At 40.4% G+C, this 24059-nt stretch overlaps 1 protein-coding gene across 3 annotated transcripts in view; it reads left to right on the top strand.

Moving 5' to 3' along the window:
* rps6ka1 (ribosomal protein S6 kinase a, polypeptide 1) overlaps positions 1-24059 on the top strand; it is a 52386-nt gene that overhangs the window by 10802 nt on the left and 17525 nt on the right. For all 3 annotated transcript variants that reach the window (XM_051385623.1, XM_051385636.1, XM_051385644.1), the window contains one exon: positions 3325-3369. In XM_051385623.1, coding sequence (XP_051241583.1) covers positions 3325-3369 — 45 coding nt within the window. The remainder of the gene's footprint in view (positions 1-3324; positions 3370-24059) is intronic.

A 24059-nucleotide genomic window follows, 5' to 3' on the forward strand; every position in this document is an offset into this window, starting at 1 on the left:
CAATAAATTGTGTTTTGAGTCCACAGACTGAGCTTTAAAATCATTTGTCACTTACAGTACTTTTATACCCTCCTCATATTGAGGAATAGTAAGGAAACCATCTTCAGTAGATAGAGGTGAAAAGACAGAGCAAACTAAAAAGGAAACAATTATTTATATAGCAGGACTGCACAAGCCAGGACTTTAAGAGCAGGATTGTACAAGCCTAGATGGTGGAGAGAGAAAGAGACTTTGTACAGCTAGACTGGAGTTTCTTTCAGTGATTGCATAACACGGCCATGTAGAGGAGAAAGTAGGGTTAATATACGGAATGTGTGCCATGTTTGCTAGCCAGGCGTGGTCAGCAGTGTACACCCGAGCACTTGTGAGTATGTTCATGCTCAAGTTCTGTGTGTGCGTGTGCGTGTGCGTGTGCGTGTGTGTGTGTGTGTGTGTGTGTGTGTGTGTGTGTGTAATCTGGGTGTGACCTGTGGAACACCTGAGCAGGGCTATGGGAGTGGTGTAGGGCTAGGTGGGCATGTGATAACACAACACTTTTCCTGATAAGTGCCCTGACAAAGTCGTTCATTCCCTTTTGTATTTTAGAGTTCAAATCTAATCTGCCAGTGAAGCCGAGACTGTGTATGCGTCACAGTCATACCTGCAGGAAGAGGTGCCGATTTGGTGCTTTAGTGTGTTTTTTCCCCCTTCAATTTATAGTTACTGATGTTAGGAAGAAGCCTTTTAGCACATACTAAAAAAAAAAAAAAATGATAGAAATAGCTTTTGTCCATTTTCCGGGACTGAACAGAAGAGGACATTTGTAATCTGACCTGCTGTCAATACTCTCTGGCAAGTGAGATTACAAGTAATGTATTCAGATAGGATTTCAGGAACAGACAAAAGATTGGTTATTGTATTTCTTAGTTGCCTAGTTACATGGGCAGCTCTAATCATGCTGTTAAAACACAGATTTATCTATCAAACACACAACATCACCAGCGCTATGAGATTGTTTACTTTGTCTAATCATATAGGAGTCCGGTGAGAAATTAAAAGTTCCGCTGTCTGTCTCTGGATCGCTTAATAGGTCGGTCTGTAAATCTGTTTACAGCATGCTTGGCTTGCAGTGGCCTTTATATTTCTTCTCATTAACCCATGTGCATCTTGGATTGTTTTTCTTGTATTTGTATTTTCATAGTAATCATAGACACACCTGACAATATTTTTGAAATCACGTTTGTTTATTCATGTAATGTGTGTGTGTGTGTGTGTGTTCTCATTGAGGAAGCACAGGGGAGGGAAAGCACCATTAACTGGGCCACTTGGATCAGCCATGCAAAGCTAATGAGGTTGAAATGTGTTGAGCAGCAACGTCGGGAAGGAATTGCTGACCACACACACACACGCATGCAGAAACTCAGACAGTTGCACTCACACACTTGGGATTCCGATCACTGGTGTTCACCATACTGGGTTAAACAAATCCAACCGTGAGATTATCGGAAAGTGGAGTGAGGTGGGAAGATTTCAGTTTGTGTTCCTGAAAGTGAGATTAGGTTTGTTTGCAAAGCCCCTCATAACAGCACACTGCACTTCCTTGTGGTTTTCTTTTGAATTACCGCTCCTAAAACACATCTGTGCTTGGCTTCGAACTGTATTGGCTACTTTAATTGTCTCCATTTCTCCCATGTCACCTCACATTACAGCTCCTACTGCTTTTATGACTGGCATAGTTTGGCTAAATTAAATTGCTTCCCTTGAGATCATGCTTAAAGTCCAACCAGATTAACTGCTGGTCTATAAAAATGCCTGGCTCATCCAGTTTATAGCTGTTGGTTGTTGCAAGAGTAAAACTCAAAGCAGAAAATAAGGATGTACGTCAAGTTGCCAAACACATCCAATCTTAGCACAGAAGAGCATGTTACTGCAACAAATTAGATCCACAGTCTGCGTTCTTTCTGTTCAGATGGTCTGTCTTTTTTTCTTCGGTGTACATGAGCCTAGCAAAGCTGTTTGATTGTTAAGGCTACTGCTTGTCATTGTGTTGACTCCCTGTCTTATTTTGTGTGGCTGAAAGGAAAAGGAAGAGGGAAGAAAAAGGGCATGGAGGAAGTGAACAACCTCAGGGTCACGCCTCTATGATGGAAAAACAAAGCAGAAAACGGAAAAAGGAGGGAAATGTTATTTAGGGTGTTCCACACTTGCCCAGAATACTTTGCTTTGATTGTCTGAAAGGGTCAGCTATCATCATATATTTATTTTCACATGTTTAAGAGCTATACCACTAAGCATTAAAAGGCCACTCCATTTTACATGTTAAGGTCAATGTACTTGTCACAGGGAGGAGTCAACCTGTGAATAATATTGTATGGAGTCTTGGTTGTACAGCTCTGGAGGAGCTTTGTCAAATTTGACTGAAGGAACAGAGGGTTTGACAAAAGACACTATTGAATTTCATTAAGGGAAGTGTAGGATCCTGTGTTTTAGCATATCTCAATCTCTGTTTCTATTTTACAAACCATATTTTGTAAGAATGGTGACACTTTATAATGTTATAAATGGTCCCAGAGTACCTGGTTCATCACCTTGCAATGTGACAGCGAACCCTCTGTAATTAGATTACAACATTAAAACAAAAAGTGGGAGCATCATTTGACACACTTGACCTTTTACCTATATTTGTTTTCCAATATGTGGATAAGATCGATCACAAAATGATCAAGTCCTCTCTAAATGTACAAATGCCATGAGTCCGCTAGACAACCCATCTTATTGATCTCTCTGGCCTCTGCAGACTTTACATGGGCACTAGAAAGAGACACTAATTTGACTTGACATCATAATGGCCCCTGCTTTTTTCAAATTACATCACAGGTATCTCCTCTATCCTCTGCTTATCATTCTCCTTGCTGTTCTACCTTTGTGTGCAGCAGAATGAGAAACGTCTAATCATCTAATCTGACTGAAATCTTACTGTATGTTTAGAATTAGCCACCCACTTCTGCTGCAGTGAACAACATGTTGAGCTTCCGAATAGGCTTCAGCGAGCCATTGTTTTACAAATAACAATGATTACCCTTTTCAGCTAGACTTACCTACTGGGGAACGGATGAAGGATGTGCATTTGTGTGTCAGCCTTAGATTATTAGGTTTGCCAGACGAGGAGCAAAGTGCTGGATACAATGGACTGTTGCCACCCACACAGTCTTGCGAATATTACCTCCCTCTCTCCCTCTGTTTCTCTCTCTTTCTGTGTGTCTCCCTTCTTTTTACACGCGCACACATATGATGTATGCACTGTCACACACTCTGACCGTTTTCTCACATCTGCTTTCTTGACAGAATGGGCAGAGCACCACTGAGGATGGAGTCACACCTGCTGTCAAGGTACATGGCATCTCTGGAACTCACCCTCACACATACAAAGACACACGCATACACAAATGTGACTCAACACTTATGAAGCTTCACATCCAATAAATTAGACTGAGGGCTTGGACTCAACTCCTGTGTAGAATTGTTTGGCTTTTGTTTGTGCTTTTCTATGAAAGCCAGCAGCAGAAGGCTAAATTCCATCAAAGGGCAAATTCTTGTGTGCATCTTTTTGTTTCCATCTCCACTAAAGGAAGAGAAAAAAATGTGTCCGTGCGTGTGACTGTGTTGATTTATTAATTTAACAACTGCATTGACAGCCCTCTGAGGGCATTAGCTGGCTGGAGTTTAATGTGTTGAATACTGTCTGAGTGAGGTTGATCGAGCCACAGCCCAGCTACTGTGTATAGTGATGTGTCTGGGTCAATATAGTAGGGCCATAGTACAATATTAGCCATGCTGCGTGTCCTCATGTGTCCTGTTAACATGTTCACAAACACATCATACAGACAAATACACACAAGCTTGCGCATACAAAAGGACACACAGTGAGAATCATCGAGTCAGCCCTTTCCTGCCTCCTGGCTGGCCTCCACACATTATTGTCCGGCCATGAAACGTGATGCTGTTTGCTGTTTCCTCCTGTAGGCTACTCTCCAGCCGTGTAGCAGAGAACAAGGAAATGTTCTTCCTTCTCGCTTAGCCTCTTTTTTTTTTTTTTTGTCTGTCCTCGCTCTCGAGGGGGATGGAGTCTGAAGAGCATTTCGTCTTTTCTTTCAGTTCAGAACAATGTGCTGTGACTGAAGGAGAGCTGAGTGTGCTGGATGAGAAAGAGAGGTTTCAGTCAAAGGAGTCAGCACGTAGGAGCTGCACTGGTCGAGGCCATTAACGTTAGAGGGCAGGGGAACAAGACACAGGCTTCTTAGATTGTAAGGACTTAGTTATTTTCAACTAATTTTAATAATATTATTAGGGAAATTGGCTGTATGGCTGAGATCATTATCATTAAATATTAATAAGGATATATTCCAGTATCTATAAATATATATATATATATATATATATATATATATGAATGATATGGCAAATCATATATCAAATAAAATAATCAAAAACTTCTTTTTTTTTTTATTACAACCTGCTCCAAATAATTGGCAACTTTCTTTGGATTTGGATACTTTGATACAGATTCAGTTCCTGAAAACATCCCCAAAGTATTGTGAGGTCTTTGATTCTAGGAACTTTTTATCTAACGGAAGCCAGCGATTCCTGTTTCACTAAAAACAATGTTAGCAGCTTACACTGACAGAATAAATCCACTCCATACCGGAAACACTACACTGACTTTTGTACTGAAACTGAAAAAGAAACTGGATTGGTCTCATCATACCCGATACCTGACCCACATAATAAGGTCAGTATTGGTGCTGTATTGGATTGGTACATCCCTAATCATATCATCGCAGTATTACTTTGTTAGTTGATAATATTTATCACTCCAGCCTGGGAGGTACTGTCATTATGTACATTACATAATGTGCTAATTGATTGGGGAGTTTTTCAGTAATCTGATCATTTCCATAATCTTGTTAATTAAGATGTCCTCCAACGGGCTGCTGGATTTTCTGCCTGTGAGTCTACAGGAGTGGTAGCTCGTGTTTCTCAAAGATGGCTAGATGGCAAGAGATAGCATAATATGATGATGGATTTTGACGTGCATGGGGTGAGATTAAGTCAGCAGTATTTAAGTAACTTTATAAAACATGTCACACTGTAACATCAGATCATGGATGGGGGTAGACCTCGTCCCCAGACTGCTCTGGCACCATGCAGACAGGGTAGTTGAAACCAGCGATCGATGCCGAGCTGCAGTTTAGAGGCTGGGAATCTGATAATGGCTGCTGTTATCTACTCTAGCCATGGGAGTTACCTGGCTCCAGCAGGCCTAATGGGAGGTGAGAGAGAAGAGGAGAGAGGGAGGGGGTAAAGGTAACAATTGAGACTGAGAGAGGGAGGGAGGGAGGGAGCCCCTGCCCTTACCGGCTGTACTAATGTTAAAACCTGAAATGGGTTTTAAAATGGTGAAGTGAATGTGTGTGCGTGTGCGTGTGTGTGTGTGTGTGTGGTATTGCGGGCATGCGGGTGGTGAGGTCCTCTGCCCCTGGAGAAGACATCCACAGCACTAATGAGCCATCTTCCGTCTCCTCTCTCTGAGTCTCCATAAGATGTAAAAACTGGTGAATACAGAAGAGCATATTACTCTGCTAGTAGTGCCACTTTTGTCTCTCCCATGCTTTTTCTGAGCCATTAACCTGAGAGTAAAGGTGACTGCTGTAAGTAAGGCACCCTGGCAGTCTGCTGTTCACAGGGTTTCAACCCAGCTGTAACGAATTTTCTTTATAGACAGGCAAATTCATCATAGATAGTCTATTATTTGTAAATTAAGTCTGTTGATTACCCATTCTGGTTTCCCCACAAGAGATAATTTAAGAAGTCCCAAGATGATTGCAATGGTATGAAATAAGAACTAAATTCTGATATACAAAAAAAAAAGTGCAGACTTTTCTCTAATCCTTCTTCTCCCTTGTGAAATTGCTGTTCAGTTTTACCTTATGAGGCTTATAAAAATGACGGATGAAACAATCTGAGAGGGGAGGAAGGTAACTCTTTGATTTAAACTAGCCACAACAAAAGACATCCAGCCTTTCATAAATGGTTGCACAGAGATAAGGCTTCATAATAAGGGAGCACAGGCACAGTTCAGAGAGCACAATATATTTTGTTTGAATGAACCAGAGAAGCTGACATTGCAGAAGCAAGAACCCGAGAATTTCGTTTTTGCTCAATAAATTACTTAACCTTTTTCATTGATTTTCAAAAGTATTAGTAAAAAAGTAAAAGTAAATATCAACTTACTGTTTCAGCACTAGTGAGTATCAGTTTAAGAAGTGAAAAGATGCAATAAACCAGTTTATTGCATCTTTTGCTGTTGGCTATTTCCCAGTTCCCATCATCTTCATGTAGTTAAAAACTTGGATTCTAGTTTGACGTTGCAGTAGCTATTAACAACAAATGGCCTCTGGTGAGATGTATTGATGGGATGATCAGACAGCAGAGCACAGTCACCTAAGAGGCTACTCATCTGATCCGTCTCGTCACAGGGGGATGATATTACCTAGCTATTTACTCCCTGGCAGTAAGCCAGGCTGACAATGATCTGCTCCCACACAAGTGTGGAAATTGGCCTATTTCTTGCAACACATCACATCAACCTCATTGCCCTTGAGGATACCTGGGAGAAAGATTTGTTCAAAAAGTTCAAAAAGAAACAATGGATATGGCAGCCTCAGTTTATAAGTGCTACAGTGAGGTGATTTCGTACAACAACAACACCAACAACAAAAGAATTGGCGTATTTGGTGAGAGTTCAGCTTTCTGTCACAGGACTGTCAAAAGGAAGTGAAAATTCTGCTAGCAGGGAATATGACCTTACATGAGGACATGAATCAGACCAAAAGCCACATTTAGACCTCTTGCAGTGATCTAGTTGCTACTGTTGGCGACTATTTCGCAGCAGTATCTGCATCAGTTTTGAAAATCAAATAATGTGTTGACTCATTTCTCAAGCAAAAATGGCAGTAATTCTCTGGTTTCCACTTTCCTAGCAGATTGTAAGTTGAATATCTTTTGCTTTTGGTGTTGGCAAGACAAGGCAAGGTTTTTAAAGACATAACCTTGGACTCTTGGGGAAACCAAACCTTGGGGATTTTCTCTATTTCCTGACTATCTTTTTTAAGACTCATTACTTAATTGGTTCATCAAGAAAATGATCATTAGATGCAGCCCTTATCCCTCAAACAGTCTTCCTTGGTTAATGAGAATGTTACATTGATTTTCTACACCAGAACTGATGAGACTAGGATGTTTAAAGTCCGACAACGTTACAGAATAACCTACAACAACCGAGCAGTAGGCTACTTTACATGAGACAAACCCAAACACAAAAAAACTAGATATTTCAGAATTTGTTAGGCAAAGTATCCTACTATTATTAGTCTAATGCATCCCTAATGCATCATATTGTACCCCTCCATCTGTAAGAATACAAGCTCGCTCAAGGACGCACATCATTTACATCCGCAGAGCTCTACGGCAGGCTTTCCTGGTAACATAGTTTACTGCTTTGTCTAAAACAAAGAACAATTTTCAGCTCTTCCTTGTTTGTCAGCCATGACAGATCGGAGCAGTTTTTGATCTGGAGATGCAGCAAACTACAGACCTGATGAGGCTTGCAAGAGGTAATTTATTCAGCCTGTTATAATTTATCCAGCCAAATGCATTAGCCTGCCTTACTAATGGACAGTCTAAATGAAGTATCAATAGTCTCTCCTTGTTAATTGTGTTTTGCTTTGTTGGTGAATCTGAGTCACCTGTTCCAAACAATATTATGAAATGATTTAAGTATATCTGTGTGTGTGTGGGAACATCTATTGCTCTGTTTACACAGTCACATTGCGGGGACTCGCGTTCCTTTTGGGGACAAAACGCAAATCCCCATAACGTAGTGGTAGAAACACGACCTATGTGTGACACACAGAAAGTGTTAATCTTATTAAAGTTGTTAATCTATGTAAAATACAGTATGCAAATCATTCTTTCTATAAGGTTAACATTACAAAGAATATATATGAATATGGCAATTTCTGCTTTAAAGCCCCCCTGCTGGAGCTGTATGTTTCCCCAGAGGATGTGCGAGCTTGCAGCTTTCACAATAAAAGAAAATCCTCGTGGCTGATTAGGCTTAATGATGTTTACTGACTTAAATGTTAAAAAGCCTGTGCAGACATTTTCATTTCTAGTTTCTACAGAAAAAAACAATACGTTTTTGTTCTCACTCGCATTTAATTTATTTTTCCCTGTACCTGCGGGTATCCGAACCGTGTTCCTCAAAACTTTATCAGTTCTCAAGTATTTATCAATAACATGTTTTCTTCATGAATAAATAATCTACCATTTAAAGTTAGATTTTGCAAAAGACAAACAAATCCTTAGTCATTACTTATTAATAATTGAATCATCATAAACTTAATCTGCTTCACCAAGACTGTGGGTGTGCTTTGATCGGAACTAACAACCCACCTACGGTCCTCAGATTTTGAAATACAAATCAATGTTGCTGAAATCCTGATCGGTGCAAGGACATGTGTGACTTCACCTCTTTCTAACTGAGCCCTATGTGAAATGACTGTAACTGTTTGACTTTGGCAGATAATTTTGTGTCTATGTAGGATTGTTGCATGAGAACCTGAAATATGGGCCTTTTGAAATATGGAAATCGGATGTTGGCAACAACTTTTATAAGTTTCTGACAGGCCATAGTAAAGATTCAAATTATATTTTACTTTTTATACTTTATCCAGTCATGCATCATAAATCTCAGTTGTCTCCATGAAAATACTGAATTAGTCAGAGCTTGATTAACAGTGACCATTAAAGCCGTCAGCACAAACCTTTCAGGCCTTGTGCTTTATTACCACAGACTGTTACAGGTGATAGATTTTTACTTTTTTATTACATCCTTTAGTTCAGCATTAAATTATTCCCTGACCTCAAGAAGTTGTAATACTCCAGTAGCATGAGAAGAATTGGTTGTCATGGTTTCACATCAAAGCAGCTGACAGCTACCACAGCAAAAGCAAGCAGGGTTATAATTGGATAATTCCAGATTTTCTATGTTTCGGGGGGGGGGAGCACAAGGCAGTAGCTTGAACCTTTTGTTGTGTTAAGTATAATGTTGAAAGACCAAACCAAGACATTTGTGAGAAATAATGTCCCTGTATGTAGCAAGGTGGGATGTCATGGTGTCAGGTTGACATTTTGGCTCAGCATGGTTTTGCATGAGGATTAAGACAGGAATGGTATAGTTATGTTTCGCCAAAAGTATGAGGCTTGGGCTCTAGGAAACTGTTGCATTTTTTTTTTTTTTTTTTTTACATTTTACAGCCCAAAATAGCACTTTTTGGAACAAACTGAGCACATGGATGGACAATATGAAAGTGGATTATACTGCAGGAGTGGTTTAAATAGATTCTTTGGACCTTTTTGATATTGTTTTCTCCTGCCAAAACTACAAAACTTCAACTATTGAAAAATCATACTACACACTTCTGGGTACATTTTTAATGAAACGTTTTATCAACTTTTAAACCATTTCAAGGATGGTATGTCCAGAAAAATGCACATCCATAATTCCATGACAATATGACAAACTAGGTCTGCTGATGAAGATTTTCATCAACTAAATGGACTTTATTCCATTATTTTTTTTTATCAATTAATGTGCCCATTATTTTGTCGATTAATCATATAGTCCATAGAGTGTAAAAAAAAATTTAAAAGTGAGAGAAACCCCTTGTAATTGCCCAAAGTGATGTCTTCAAAATGCTTGTTTCACCAACCAGTAGTCCAAAACCCAAAGATATTTAATTGACTCTCACATAAGACAAAGAACAGCAGCAAATTTTCACATTTGAAATGGCATTTTTTCAGATGAGTGAGATCGTTTTATCAAATACTTGAGGTGGTTTATACTCAAAAAAATCTTCAAATGTCACTAAAAATGCTCCTATATGAAACATTCACTAAACCTTTTTATAGTATGCAGTTTTGCTTCTTTAGTGCTTTTATGTCTCTTATTTCTGCTGGTGTGAATCCTACTTCAGTGTAAACTCCCACCTGCCAGGCTTGAGGGCAGAAAGCAGAAAGAGTTGATACCTTTTCAATTGGTGTCAGTGACAGTTCTTGTAGTCCCTAATGTAGATAATGGCTTTTTACTGCAGCTAGGTGCTGAGCGTGTGGTATTTTTGCTTCACTGACCGAGTGACGAGAGGGCACAGTGGAGGAGAGATGGGAGCGAGGGAGTTGGAAAGAGGGAATGGAGGGGAGGAGCAAACGTCATAAGAGCACTGCAAGAGCGGAGAACAGAGAGAAGAGTAGAGAGGAAATGGTAAGCCTCCCCCTGCATACCTCTCCCTCCAGTCAGTCAGTTGTGGACACAAGCGCTGTCGCACAGTTCAGAGCAGTGTGACCAAAGAAAGACTCAGCATGCAGGAAACCAAAAAGGAGGAAGTGGCAGAATAACTCTGCACTTCACACTCTCGGTCTCAAAGGAATAATGTGTTTGAAGCAGATGCACACTCATTGTAATCGAATGTACCTCTGGCTAATCTGTCTCTATCCTCAGATCACGAACCACAGGTTTCCACATGCATCGTCGCCTTCCTGTTCATGTGTGTGTTAATCAGAAGGAGGGTTCAATGCAGCCTCAGTGTTGAGTGTTTCCAGGACTGATTAAATATTTACCAGTGGCAAGAGTGTGTGGGCACGGATTGCAGCTTACATGATGAGCTTTTTGACCTCTGGGCTACCGTAGAGCGCTGCAGGGCTGGCGAGTCAGGAAATGGGGAAAGTCAAGGCTGCGTAGCCTCCCGGCGTGTGTTTGTGTAACCATAAGCCTCTCTGTGTGCACATGCATGTTGTAGGCATGGCAACTGCTCTCTCTTTCTTTCACAAACCTGACCTCTCACTTGATTTATATGGCGTTACCCACCACCCCACCCCACACCTACGAACACAATAAATACACACACTATATTCCACTGAGCCCTCCCCCCAATTCCTGTATTATCAGTCTGTATATATAATCTTAAAATCCTGGATAGGGTTAAGATTATTTGCATAAGACGGTCTGGATAACAATCTGCTGTGTATCCTGGACCTCTTGTTGAAGGATTTTGGTGTATTTCATGGTCATTTAACTCATGTGATTTACTGTCCTATTTTAAGATGAACTTGGAGATGATGCTTAGTGAGGATTTAACCCTGCCCATCACTGCTTTAGCAGCTGCTGCAAGAACATCCAGTTCCAGTACATTCATACCGGTGTTTGGATGTGTGCATTATGCTTGGATTTCTGTCAGAGTAAAGACAAGTACACCTTCCTGCCTCTTTATGAATAGTTGTGGTTGCTAACTCTCTGCCAGTGACATTAACTGAAGGGTCAGTGTGTAGGATTTAGTAGCATCTAGCGGTGAGGTTGCAGAATACGCGTTAATTAGTGAGCTTTAGAGGTGCTGGTAGGCAGATTGCGTTAGCTTTGGACCCGGCTAACTGTTTCCTCCTGTTTCCTTTATGCTAAGCTAAGGGAACCGGCTGCTGACTGTAACTTTATATTTACTGGAAAGACATGGGAGTGGTGTCAACCTTCTTGTCTTACACTCAGGAAAAGCCAGTGAGCATATTCCTGTATTTATTAGTCTTCTCATGTGGGCTTTGCTTCTTTCTTGTCCGTTCATCTTTCCTGTCGGCCTGTTATGGAGAGCTCTCCCCTTAGTAGGTATACTGCAAGTATTTTCCCTTTGAGGGCTTTCAATCTGGTAAATTCACTGAACTCTCCTCAGAGGGCCTGAGGGCAGAAAGACGGGAAGAGAAAGAAAATCAGAATGATTTTATTTCTTGCTTCCCAGTTGCTTATTGTCTCTTCCTCTCTTCCTACTTTAGCTGCCTCCTTTTCTCTGGGCTCGCATCCCTGCAGGGGCTGTTTGCGTTTTACCTCTTGATGAGATGCATCCTATCTTTTTCAATCGCTCCACTTCCTTGCCCCTTTTGGGATTGCTGATTTAATAGGATTTATGTGAAGAAACAGGGCATGTGTATAGAGTTTTGCAGTAGGTGAGTTGCTTTGCCCCCAAGCTCCTACTGAAGCTCATATTCACACTGGGATGTTGTGTTGCAACAAATCTTTTGCAGTGTTTGGAGTGCCAGATAGCTAAAGATTGCAACATGGAACACATTTTCTTGTGTTTAATAAATAACCTGACGCTATCTGAATATGGTACTACTCCTCAAACCATCTGCTCCTCTTGTTTGCCAAGTTCTGATGAATGCCAAGGATTATTTGCAAATACTATGAAAATCACCAAACCTGTGATCCTTAATCTGTTAACTTCAAAATATCTGAATCTGAGCCCAAAGTTAGAATATTTGCTCCCCCTTCCTCAAAATGTTGAAACATCCATATGCAAGCGACAAGTCAATTCAGTTGTCCAATATGTGACTAACAGATTTGGCTCTGCACAAGGCGGCTCTAAGGTATGAGTGTGCATAACTGGATGACTGTGCAACAGGATATTGCTGAAAAAGGGTAATGCATGCTCAGTGGGCCTTCTCCTGGTTATTAAAGGTTAAATAAATACCATAAAACTTGGAAGGAATGATCAGGACAGAGGACGGCTGTTGTGTTGCGCTCTACTTCCACCTTGTCCAGTTTTGTGTTTTCCTGCTCTGCACAGCATCACCAAACATTGTCAGTGCTGGAAAGTGAAATGTTTCTAACCTGATCACCATCTTGCAGCCGAGTGTGAAATCTTGCCAGAGGAGTAATGCATTTATGCCGGCATCTGCTTCGCTGTGATCCCCAGTGAGCAGAGGCCTGTATTAACAAGGTTTGCACACGCCTTGGAGCTCAACAGAGCTAAACACTTCACATTCCACTGCAGGGTTAAAGGGAGGGGTTATGAGCGGGGGAGGGGGGGGTTGGAGGTAAAGAGAATAGAGCTGTCTGTAACTGATTATATCACTTTGGGCGTCAAGATGTACTTGTACAACATGCACTTAATATATTGTCTAGTCAGCGCACATGCTGTCGGTGTGTGTTTTTTCTTTCTGTGGCAGCGTACATATGTGACATCTTCAGTCCTGAGCTCAGTTGGTAAAAATATGGACATGGATTCAGATATACCATGTCCTCAGATTGTTGTTCTTCCTGTTGCCAAAAGAAACCCTAAAAGTGTGTGTGTGTGTGTGTGTGTGTGTGTGTGTGTGTGTGTGTGTGTGTGTGTGTGTGTGTGTGTGTGTGTGTGTGTGTGTGTGTGTGTGTGTGTGTGTGTGTGTGTGTGTGTGTGTGTGTGTGTGTGTGTGTGTGTGTGTGTGTGTGTGTGTGTGTGTGTGTCCTTGATTGAACGAGGTGCAGCAGTGGGGAAATAAAAAAAAAAAAAAAATGTAAAAAGTCAACTTATACATTTTAATAGGGAGGTATTGCTGATGTCAGCTCTGTGGCACAGACTCAGAGGTGACATTGGTTGTGCCTGTCACAGATGTGACTCCAGCACACACATGTAAACACAAACACACACACCCTGACAGTGAGTGAGAATAGAAAGCAGGGTGTGTGCTCTAGGGTTTGTGTTTTTATAGCATTGTTGTGCTGACAGCTCTTTCATTATATCATTCAGTAGTTTGACAGCATTGTCTTGGATCACACTTTGTGACAGGACACCTAGGAGGCAGCCTATAGACACACACACACATGCACAGGAACCAGATATAGTAGAGACACAGACAAACAGGATTTTTTTTATCTGTCTCTAATGCAAGAATGTTTGTTCCTGTTGGACTGCTCATCCTTTCTCACTCCTTGATGCGTTATAGTCTACTGGGTTCCTGTTCTAACATGACTCAGTGAGTTAACGAGCCTCTGAAATGACTGTTGAGCAGCATCATATGCTGGACTCAGAGTTGACAGAGCTTATTGCTCTTTGCAGTCCCCCTACAACCCACTGCTCTTTTTCATTGTCTCCTTTTCATCCCTTGGTAGCATACATTATTACCCATCATACCTCTGCACCTCCTTTCATTTCCTGAGTGTGTGTGATTAGCTGCTAGTTAGCTACCACAGTAATGAGCAGAGAGCTGTTCATAAAAGATACACCCAAGAGTGAGCATGTAGGGGCCGAGTATTGGCAGGGTTGCAGTTACAAATCTGTTTGTACACACAAACATTTTCACACATATTTGAAGAATATGGCAGCAAAAAATATTATCGGATTAAGCAAATAGTTTATTTTGATGAAATGCTGTCAGAGGATTTTGCTGGCATAAAATTAGATTCAAAGATTAAAGTCTCCTCTTAGTGTGCTATGAGCCATCTGATTATTTAAATGTTCTATCAAAGGAAAAGTCTATAAATGCAGCATAAGGTAAAGAGAGATCTTAGAATTGTTTAGGTAGTGTAGACGTATAGTAACAGTGTAATTTCACACTCTCATGTGTGAGGATACACACCGAGCTGGATATAACGTGGCAGATTCAAGAATAAGTGTGTATGCATTCAGTCATTATGCCTACGCAGGATTTTATTTTCTGGTGTTCCTGCTGTGTTCCACTTCCATTGTAAAGCTGTACGTGTGCATGAGCCTGGTGCCCATGCCAACAGTTGTGAGCACACCCCGATTAAACCTGATTTGCACATGAATGCCAGTCTTCATCATGGGCTACAATGATGGCCCAGCATCTACCAGTGGAAACAATAGAAAATAATTATCCTGCAGTTAGACCAGTTAGACTAACTGTGCACATTAAGAAGCTCAAAATGAGATTGGTCCTGTCAGATGGACTGGTAGAACCCCTCTTTCTGTAGCCTTTGTTGGTCATTTCACAGAGCCTTGGAAGCCAGCCTTGTTGTCGCAACATGAGCGAAGGTGCTGGAAAGACCAGCAGTTGACTCCAATGTCACTTGAGGCAACAGGAGTTCTGGGGTTGTGTCAGACTGGATTAAGAAAGTAAAAGTGCACTTGAGAGAACATCCTTAGGGGGGTAGAAAAGAAAAGAAGAGAAGAAAGGATTCACAGTAGAAGAAGGTACGCTTACTAGGCACGAACCTTTGCCTCACAAAACAAATTATGGTGACGCTTTTAAACTGCTTTTAGGATGGAGATTGCTTTGAGATTGGAAAGCTCACAGACATCACATACTGTGTTATTTTCTGCTTCTTTTTTATGCCAGACAATCAACGTGTCCCTAAAGACTCATCTTGCATGGCAAGGTCCTTGAACAGTGAAAGCAGCCAGTGTTTTGTTACTCAAAGGGATTATACACAGGTATATGTTATGAGACTTAATGGCCTAATGACTGGTTGTTGATATTGTAATATATACTGTACATATAGAGACCTAACATACTTGAGTAGTTCCTCACATTCAGGCCAGCTTGTCAGAAAGGCTTTTACATTTGTCAGTCAGAGGTCGCCATAGACTTTTCTTGTTGTGCATCATTTTGACAGATTTGATCATAATCTATTATTATCTGTCAGTTTTAATTTTTCAATGATAATGAGACTTGCAGCCTATATAATAGCATTTCATTTTCAAAAACAACTCGATCTCAGTAACATTTATTATACAGCACTTACAGAAGATGCTATTTATAAGGGCACTGAGAGAAGAGACACTGAGGCTGGCCGTGTGTTCATTTTACATGTCACCACCACACGAAGCAGATGACTGATTTTTATCTCCTTGTTGACATTTGCTTCCCCTGTAACATGAGCTGCTGCTGGCTGATGAACATTATCAGTACTACCTTCTTGTCCTTCACCCTCCAATTTTCTAATTCTACACTCTTAATTCAGATGTTGGTATGAATGTGGTGCATGTTTCCTTGGTTTGAACATGCATCATTTATATCTGACCCTTCCTGTTTGTTTATTTGTGAGTAATGGGTTTCCCCTCATATGGTATACTTCTGTATTTCTGTCTGTTTGTGTTCTAAAACTCTGCCATCCTCTGTTCATTTAGCTTCACTTATTGTGATGCTCTTTTTATTGGACCAGCTGTCCTCTCTGCTCTCACAGGACATCATTTGAATAAATGGAGTTTGCTCATTTTCAATTCAATCAATTCAAATAAGTCAGGACTGTAAATTCAGCTTGTGCTGTTACAGTGTGGAAGATATTGGATCTTGCAAAAAGATGTCCAGTTATCAGTTATTTTAGTCATTTTATTTATGAGGGTTTTACAGCTGCTACTTAGTTTACAGGAGTTAAAATATTTCAGTCCTTGACTAATCAAAACTCAGATGTAGACACTGCAGTGTGAAAGATAAAAAGTGCCTGTTTTAGGTGCTAGCTGTTTTGTGTTGTTTTGTTGAACTTGTTGGAAAAGCAGCTCTGCTTGCACACTTGTGGCATGAAGGGAAAATAATAAAATCCAATATTTTCTTTAAAGAAGGTAGTTTCTGTCAGAGTAGAGAAGTCCGCTTTGAAACTAATTGATAATCTTATGAGTCTCTAATGAGAAGTGAATAGATGCAAGATACTTTGGTGTAGAGGCACTAACGAAGAGCGGAAATGACTCTGATGACAATCTGTGTGAATTCATAATCACGCTTGTGTATCACTTTCTGCCTGAGAGGAGAGCAAATAAACTGCATCTGTTGGAATGTTAATTACATACATCCACTTAGTTATAAACACAAGTACTAGAACTCACTCTAATGTTGATGTAGAGCATGAAAACACAAGTGTTCAAGAAATGAAACGTCTGTAAAGATGGCTGATACAACGATCGCTATCTCATAAACGGGCTGTGATAGTTCTCCCTTATGTTCTACACCACGAGCCACATCCAGGAAGTTGATCTGAAAGTTTGATACTAAAGCCTTAAGAGATGGTGTTTGCGTGTGTTAATAAAAGAAGCTCAAGGCTTCGAGAGGCAAAGCCAGGATTTGAAGTGTCCCCCCCTTTTCAAAACAAGCGACCTTCACAAGAAAAGAGAGGTTGAATAAACCAGGATTATGGAATGAAAATGCAAGGATTAGTAAGTGAAATGCATCTTGGTGTTTTATTTGTTTGAATACTCATTCAGACCTAATCTATGTATTAAGTGCTTTATTTGTTAAGTGCAAGACGATTTTCTTTTTGCGTTGAACTGCAGCAACCAGTATAAACTACAATAATAAACAATAATACGTGTATTAATGCTGTTTGTGACAATGAAATTGAAGGCTCACCAATGAGATTTGAACCACCCAAAAGACCTTTCCCTTTTAAATGTCGCCACTTTAGAGGGTTCTGTTGTACAGAAAGGTAACGTTTATCTGAAGTGTATTGCCTCTCTGGAAGTTAATTATAGTCTTCCGCGCAGCATCTGTGCTGCAGCAGAAGACATTAAACTGGAAAGGCTTCTTAAGTGATTGGCAATGAGTTAGTCTGAGTTATGATTTAGTGGCCACATGATTGTCCACTCAGTTATCAGACCATGTTCGTGGTGTTTTTACTGAAAGGGGATGGAAGCTCTTTTTTTTTTTTTTTTTTTTTTTTTTTTTTTTTTTTTAATAGAAACCCAGATGCTTGACTTGATTTGTGATATTTGACCATTTGTTTTGAGAGATTTGCCCAAATGTTGATGAAGATTGGGTGTGTTTATATGCGCTTAATGGACCAGTGTGTAGGATTTAGCAACATCTAGTGGTGAAGTTGCAGATTGCAGCTAACTGAACACCTCTCACATCTGTATATGATGACCTGGGAATGACAACGGGCTGTGAAGTGAGTAGGAGAAACTACGGTGGCCGAGAAACACGCAAAAGGTCTGTATCAACAGCCAGTGTTTGTCCGTTCTGGGCTACTGTAGAAACATGGTGGACTTCATGGAAGGAAACCTATAGATAAGAATGGCTCATTATAAGTTAACAAAATCATCCATTTTGGAGGATCTAGTGTATACTCACCTGAAAATAAGATTTGTACTGTTTTCTTTACTTTAGAATGAGGCATTATTATCTACAGAGGGAGTGTGTCCTCTTGGGAGTGAGTCCGCCATGTTGAAACAACATATTTGTACAGTAGGCCAAAACGGACAAATCAAACGCTAGGGTTTTTTGTGTGTTTTTAAGTTTCACAGCCACCATAGTTTCTCCTATGCACTTGGAAGGGTGAGCTCTATTCAGCTGCAACTTCACCACTAGATGCTACTAAATCCTACACATTGGCCCTTTAAAGGAAACAATGACACTCTTCTGGTAACGTTGATGAGAGGTGCATTATATAGACCTGAAAGGATTATTCAATTAAACAATTAGTCAATCAACAAATTAATCTGCTCCTCTTTTTATTATCACTTCATTGCTTGTTCAAGCAAAAATGCTAAATATTTGCCTCTTCAAGCTAATTAATTAATTATGTGAATGTTTTATTTGTCTTGATGAAAGTATGAAAGTATTTGGGTTTTGGACTGTTGGTTTGACATAACAGGAAATTTGAATACTTAACCTTTGGCTTCCTGGAAGTTGCATATTTTTCACTGTCATCTAACATTAAAAACAATAATTAATAAGTTAAATAAAAAAGAATCAGCAGTTTAATTGATGATGAAAATAATAGTTATTTGCAGCCCTAGAATGATCTATTTAGTGTTTTAGCTTTGTAGATTGATTGTGAATTTGCTGTAACATATCAGCCTAATTTAAGATCTGATCATGAAGACTTGGCATTATGAGGCTTTCAATGTGGGTGTCAAGACTTGACCTGAATATGTCCACTGTGTCTCTTTTTGTTTTCCGTATCATCTGTTTTGGCGGCCCTTTCCCAGTCTCTGCCTCTACGTACTGACAGTACATCACACATGATAATGGGATTGAATGTGTCAGTTTCATGGGCAATGAGGTGGCTCATTTAATTATTTTTGTGAGCAGGCTGAAGAGGAACAACCAGACCTGCCAGTTATTGCCTTTAATTCTTGTTTGAGCAGAGGATAAAAATCACATCGATGAGAACAACAAGTGGAAACAGCCTCTGGATTCTGTCACAGTGCCGCATTGGGTGGACTGGTGTTCTAGCTGCACTTTGGATGACGACAAGGAGGGAACCCTGATGACGCACACACATACGCACATGGACACACGCACACACACACACACACACACACACACACACACACACACACACACACACACACACACACACACACACCTCCTAAATGAGAAAAGGCACTGAGGCTTGAAGATGCCCTCTTTCGTGCTCTCCTTCTCACTGCCCCTCATCATTCTACTCTGTACATTCCAGTACAGCATCCTCTTCTTCTCTTCCTCTCCCCTCTTTATCTTCCATCACTACTCTTCAGCACTCCTCCTGAAAGTCTAATTCATCATTATGTCTGATAGTCCAGATAAAGCCCGGCTATTTAACGATTTGTTGAGCAGGTGTCCTTGACTGTCCTGCCTCGTTTTTATCCTGTTTGCTTTTGTTCTCGCAAAGTTTCTAAGCCAAACCCTTTTTACTTTCTGTGAAGTTAGTTGCTCAAAAGGCGAGGACAGCCTTAAATCAACTTGGGCTTTTTTTTATCAGCTCCAGAATGCTAGTTTTTCAGCAAGGTCATATTGAATGAAGTTCGGCAAATCAATAGCTTTGCGATGAATAGTCGGAGCCGTGTTTCAGTTCATCTGTTATGTATAAATGTATTAGTGTCCCTACTCCTACACGACAAGTTAGTTAGTTAACAAGAGTGTGGAATGGAAAATTAGCTTTATTACGCAAGCTGGATGGACTTTGCACTGAGACACACACACACACACACACACACACACACACACACACTATCAATCTTCTGGTTACCATAAAATAAATCTATTACCTAGGCTTATCAGCATGTATTCACATGCAAACAACAGCGCACACACACCACATCATTCACATCTTATCAACTGTGAGTCAGAGAGTTTTGTTTATTTGGTACGTTAATTGAGCCTCTCCAGAAGGGTTTAACTCAGATTAAAATGGCTCCTTATTCTCTCTATATCTTTGTAGTAGCAAACAGACTTAGTAACAGTATGATTGCCTCTGCAGGCCCAGGAGGAGAGTCCATGTGCAGCAGGGCCTGGAGGAAGTAAATCAGTGATTGTTAGTGATGTCTCTGTGCAGTTTATTGTACGTGTGTGCGTGTGTGCGTGCATGTGTGTTGGGGGGTTGGTAGCGTTTGATTAAAGTCTGCGTCAAGTGGGTATCCTCTTATCTGAGTTTATCATCAACAGAAGCTGATGTTAATGGGAGCAGCATTTTACTGTAGGTGGCTTGGGGTGATGGTTGGCACACACACACACACACACACACACACACACACACACACACACACACACACACACACACACACACACACACACACACACAGACACAGACACAGACACAGACACACACAGACACAGACACACAAACACAAATACACACACAGAGGGTGGGAGATGGTTTACAGCCCAATTACCCAGCCTGCTTCTGTGCTAGAAGGGGGCTCTAAATCTTTGGATTCTATTGTACACAATATTAACCTCTGTTACTCTCGCTCTCCCTCTTTGCGTCCATCAGCTACATAGTTCTCCTCACTGCTCTCATTTTTCATGGGACGCTGTTAAACTATCTTTTATTTCTCCATCAAGAGCTTCACATTTCATCTCAAAGGATTCATTTTGCTTCAAGCGAAAAAGGAGTATTTTGGTTTATTGAAGTAATATTTTTATAGTTTTGGCCATTTTAATCGATTATGAGAACACTGAACTTCTGAACTCTTCTTGTGTCCCTTCCTCCTCCAAATAAAATCTCTCTCTCTCTTTTTCAAATCCTCAATGGTACTGTGTTTTTTAATTGTCATAGCTAGCTAGTTGCAGCAGTAGTAGTAGCACAGCAAATGCAGATTGAGTAGCTAATTGGGTGATGTACTGAATATCTTGTGAACTGATGACCTACTTGAGTTCAAAATCAGTATCTTGTTGTTGGGGGCATGGTGAGGGAAAATGAAGCACAGAGTAATTACCACATGAATAGTTTATAAAGTTATTGAGGCTCGGTGGTAAATGTTTCATATCCTGGTACAGAGCTGCAGAAAAACACTGATCTGAACTATGTAAAACTGAAAGTTAGAGCACTTGAAATGTTGTAATTATCCTCCATTGCACAGGAAATCTGTGTGCGCACAAAATTATAGTAAGTGGTAAAACACCAGTATTGTTTCAGGAAGTTTCCAGATCTCAGAGCATTTAACTTGCAAGTATAATGTACCAATATCATGGTCAAAATTACAAAAAGACAACCAAGCTTGTATGAAACCTGTATTTCCTTCTTTAGAATGATTTCACAGTGCCATATAATGTCTCTAAGAGTGTGTTACACCAGACTGATGTTGATATATGAATGAAAAACTCAATATGTGACACAACCAAAGAAGGTTTCTGTGAATGGATGCAGCATGATTGTGTGCAGGCACTGAGTATGTCAAGTCCAAATATCAGTGAGTTTCATCATCCCACAACAGACTAAAAACCTACTAGACTCGAACCAGATGCCCCTCAGACTCATGATCCATCCATCTATTCGCTTCACCCCCTCCTCCATCCATTCATGGCTGCTATGGGCCCTAGTTGTCATGGTTACTGTGTCCTTGCCGTCGCTAAGCCCGGATTGCGACTTGTGCCGCCAGGAGCAAAAAAGGTTTATGATAACACATAAACACACACTTCTCATAAATCCTCTTCTCGTATATCAGTTTGGCTTCAAATGCATATGCACACAAACATACACTTAGTCTCTCTCTGTCTCTCTCTCTTTCGGACTCACACACTCATAAACACACTTACGCATACACACACACACACACACACACACACACACACACACATACACACACACACAAAAAAGACACTAGTACAGTAGTGAGAGGGGCAGCCCCATTAATCATCCAGTATGTGCATTGTCTTATAGATAAGTCTGTGTATTCTCAAATGTCTCTAATATAAGAGACGTAAGCTACATTGGCAACCTTTAAAGGCCATCATAATATATTACTTTGACAAAAATTCAGATAAATTCATTGTCATGCAGTGCGGATGGTGTGGGGAGGATTCTGGCATCAAATTGCATATTGAACTAGAGTCTGAAGGCACAAAAGTGCTCTATTTGTGAAGATGGAGGCCGGCGAATGTTACCTGGAAGCGTCATCTAAAAAAATGTTTCCTGTGTGCTTGTGTATGGCCTTGCCTCTGGTACCTCCTCTTGTCTCACAAAGAGGATGCTGGGAGATGGAGACAGAGGAACACAGTTGCCATAGTTTCGCTTTTCTCCCTTACTATGTCGATTAAGGAAAATGTTCCGACCGGTTGCTCTCATCCTTTAAGGTTCTCATTAATATGGATGCCTATGGTGTTTGTTCTGCTCTGCCCTTTCTTTCTCTCTCTTGATTTAATAAAATGTCCGCTGCAACCTTTTTCATAATTCTGTTTAGTGGTTTATCTTTCCAGGTTAAAGTCCTTTTTGTGTGTTCTGTTTTTCATTATACTTTTTTTTTTCTCATCTGTTTCTCTTTCTCAACAGTTTAAAGTGTTCCTTTCAGGAGCTTTTAACCTTTGACCTTTGTTGCCATGGCAGCAGTGTCATATGCACTACAGGAAATGTCGTCAATGCAATTGAATAACATTTTGTTGTCAGTTTATTTACAAATAAGACGAGAAATCCACTGATCTGTTAACCCTCCCACATACAGAGACGTCTCGATGTAATACTGACACCTGAATGTCAACTTCAATGATGAATTTGCTCTTTGTGTCAGTAGCAGCACGCTACTCATCGTAACTGTGTGCTGAGTGTAGGGATACAGAACTTTATTAGAAAAATGGTCTTTGGGAGGAATTTCATTCGCACTGATTTAACATATTCTGACATGGCCAGAGCAAGACTCCAAGTTTTCACCAGCAAATGTTGTATGTACCAGCCCCATCTATCATATTTCCAGCCGCAGTCTTCATTCATTCCTAATTCTAAACTCAGCTAGAGTGAGCTGCACAACAATGTTGATTTTTACTTTTGCTGCCCTCATAAAAGCAATTAATACAGAAATAATGAAATTCAAATAAATAAATATTTTGTGTCATGAAGGTTTCAGTGAGAAATATTCAAATGGGTTATAAGCTTACAGTTAATTATCATTAAGAATTATGATTTATTCATAGCCATCAAAATCCTTTTTTAATTTAAATCCAACCTAAAATCAATGCAATTTCCATTGGAGTCTTTCCCCCGAGCATGCAGTGACATACATTAGTGTTACCTCAAACAGCTTAGTTGACATTTATCTGGCTTCAATGAACACAACAAAGGGTGGCAGTTCCAGTCTTGTTAAAGAATTTTTTCAGCTCAAGTGTGCAGGCAGTGGAGTTCACATATGAACAAGACTGATAGTCAGACATGGCGTGGAACAAAGCACAAGGTTATCAATGGTGTTTAAGACAGGAAGCCTCAGGAAGCATGCACCAGTGTTTTGATTTATGTCCTGTTTGTTTTGTGTGTGCGTTTTTTTGGCAAGCAGTTCGGTTGATATTTAAGGAAAGCGGAGAACCATGAGAGGGAGGAAGCAGGAAGTATTGACTGAGATATGAAGCTGCTATTTTAGACCACTCTAGCTGGTGTGAAGGGTTTGAACTATGAGACTGGGAATGGGTACAGAGTGTGGGGATGGCAGAGAAATAAGATATGACTGACAAAAAGTCATGCAATGTTATTGTTTGTGTGCTTATGGGGTTGTACTCTGTACGGCTACATGCACGTACATGTTACTCAATACTCTACTGCATGGTGATGTAGAGTGCTGATCATTTCCACTGCAGCCAGCTTAGCTTTAACTGCGATGACCTCATTGTTTATATTAGCAACATCCAATGTTTTTTCTCTTCCTCCATCTCATCTATCTCTTCCACTTATCTCTCTATCCCTCTTTTGTTCTCTCTTACTCCATCCTGCCATTGCTGTCCCTCTTTTTTCATTTATTTATTGACCATCGCTGCCACTGTGAATATTACACAAGGCCATTATGGCCCCATGTCAACTGGCCTAG

This window comes from Dicentrarchus labrax, unplaced genomic scaffold (assembly GCF_905237075.1).
Source record: "Dicentrarchus labrax unplaced genomic scaffold, dlabrax2021, whole genome shotgun sequence".
Classification (NCBI taxonomy): Eukaryota; Metazoa; Chordata; class Actinopteri; family Moronidae; genus Dicentrarchus; species Dicentrarchus labrax.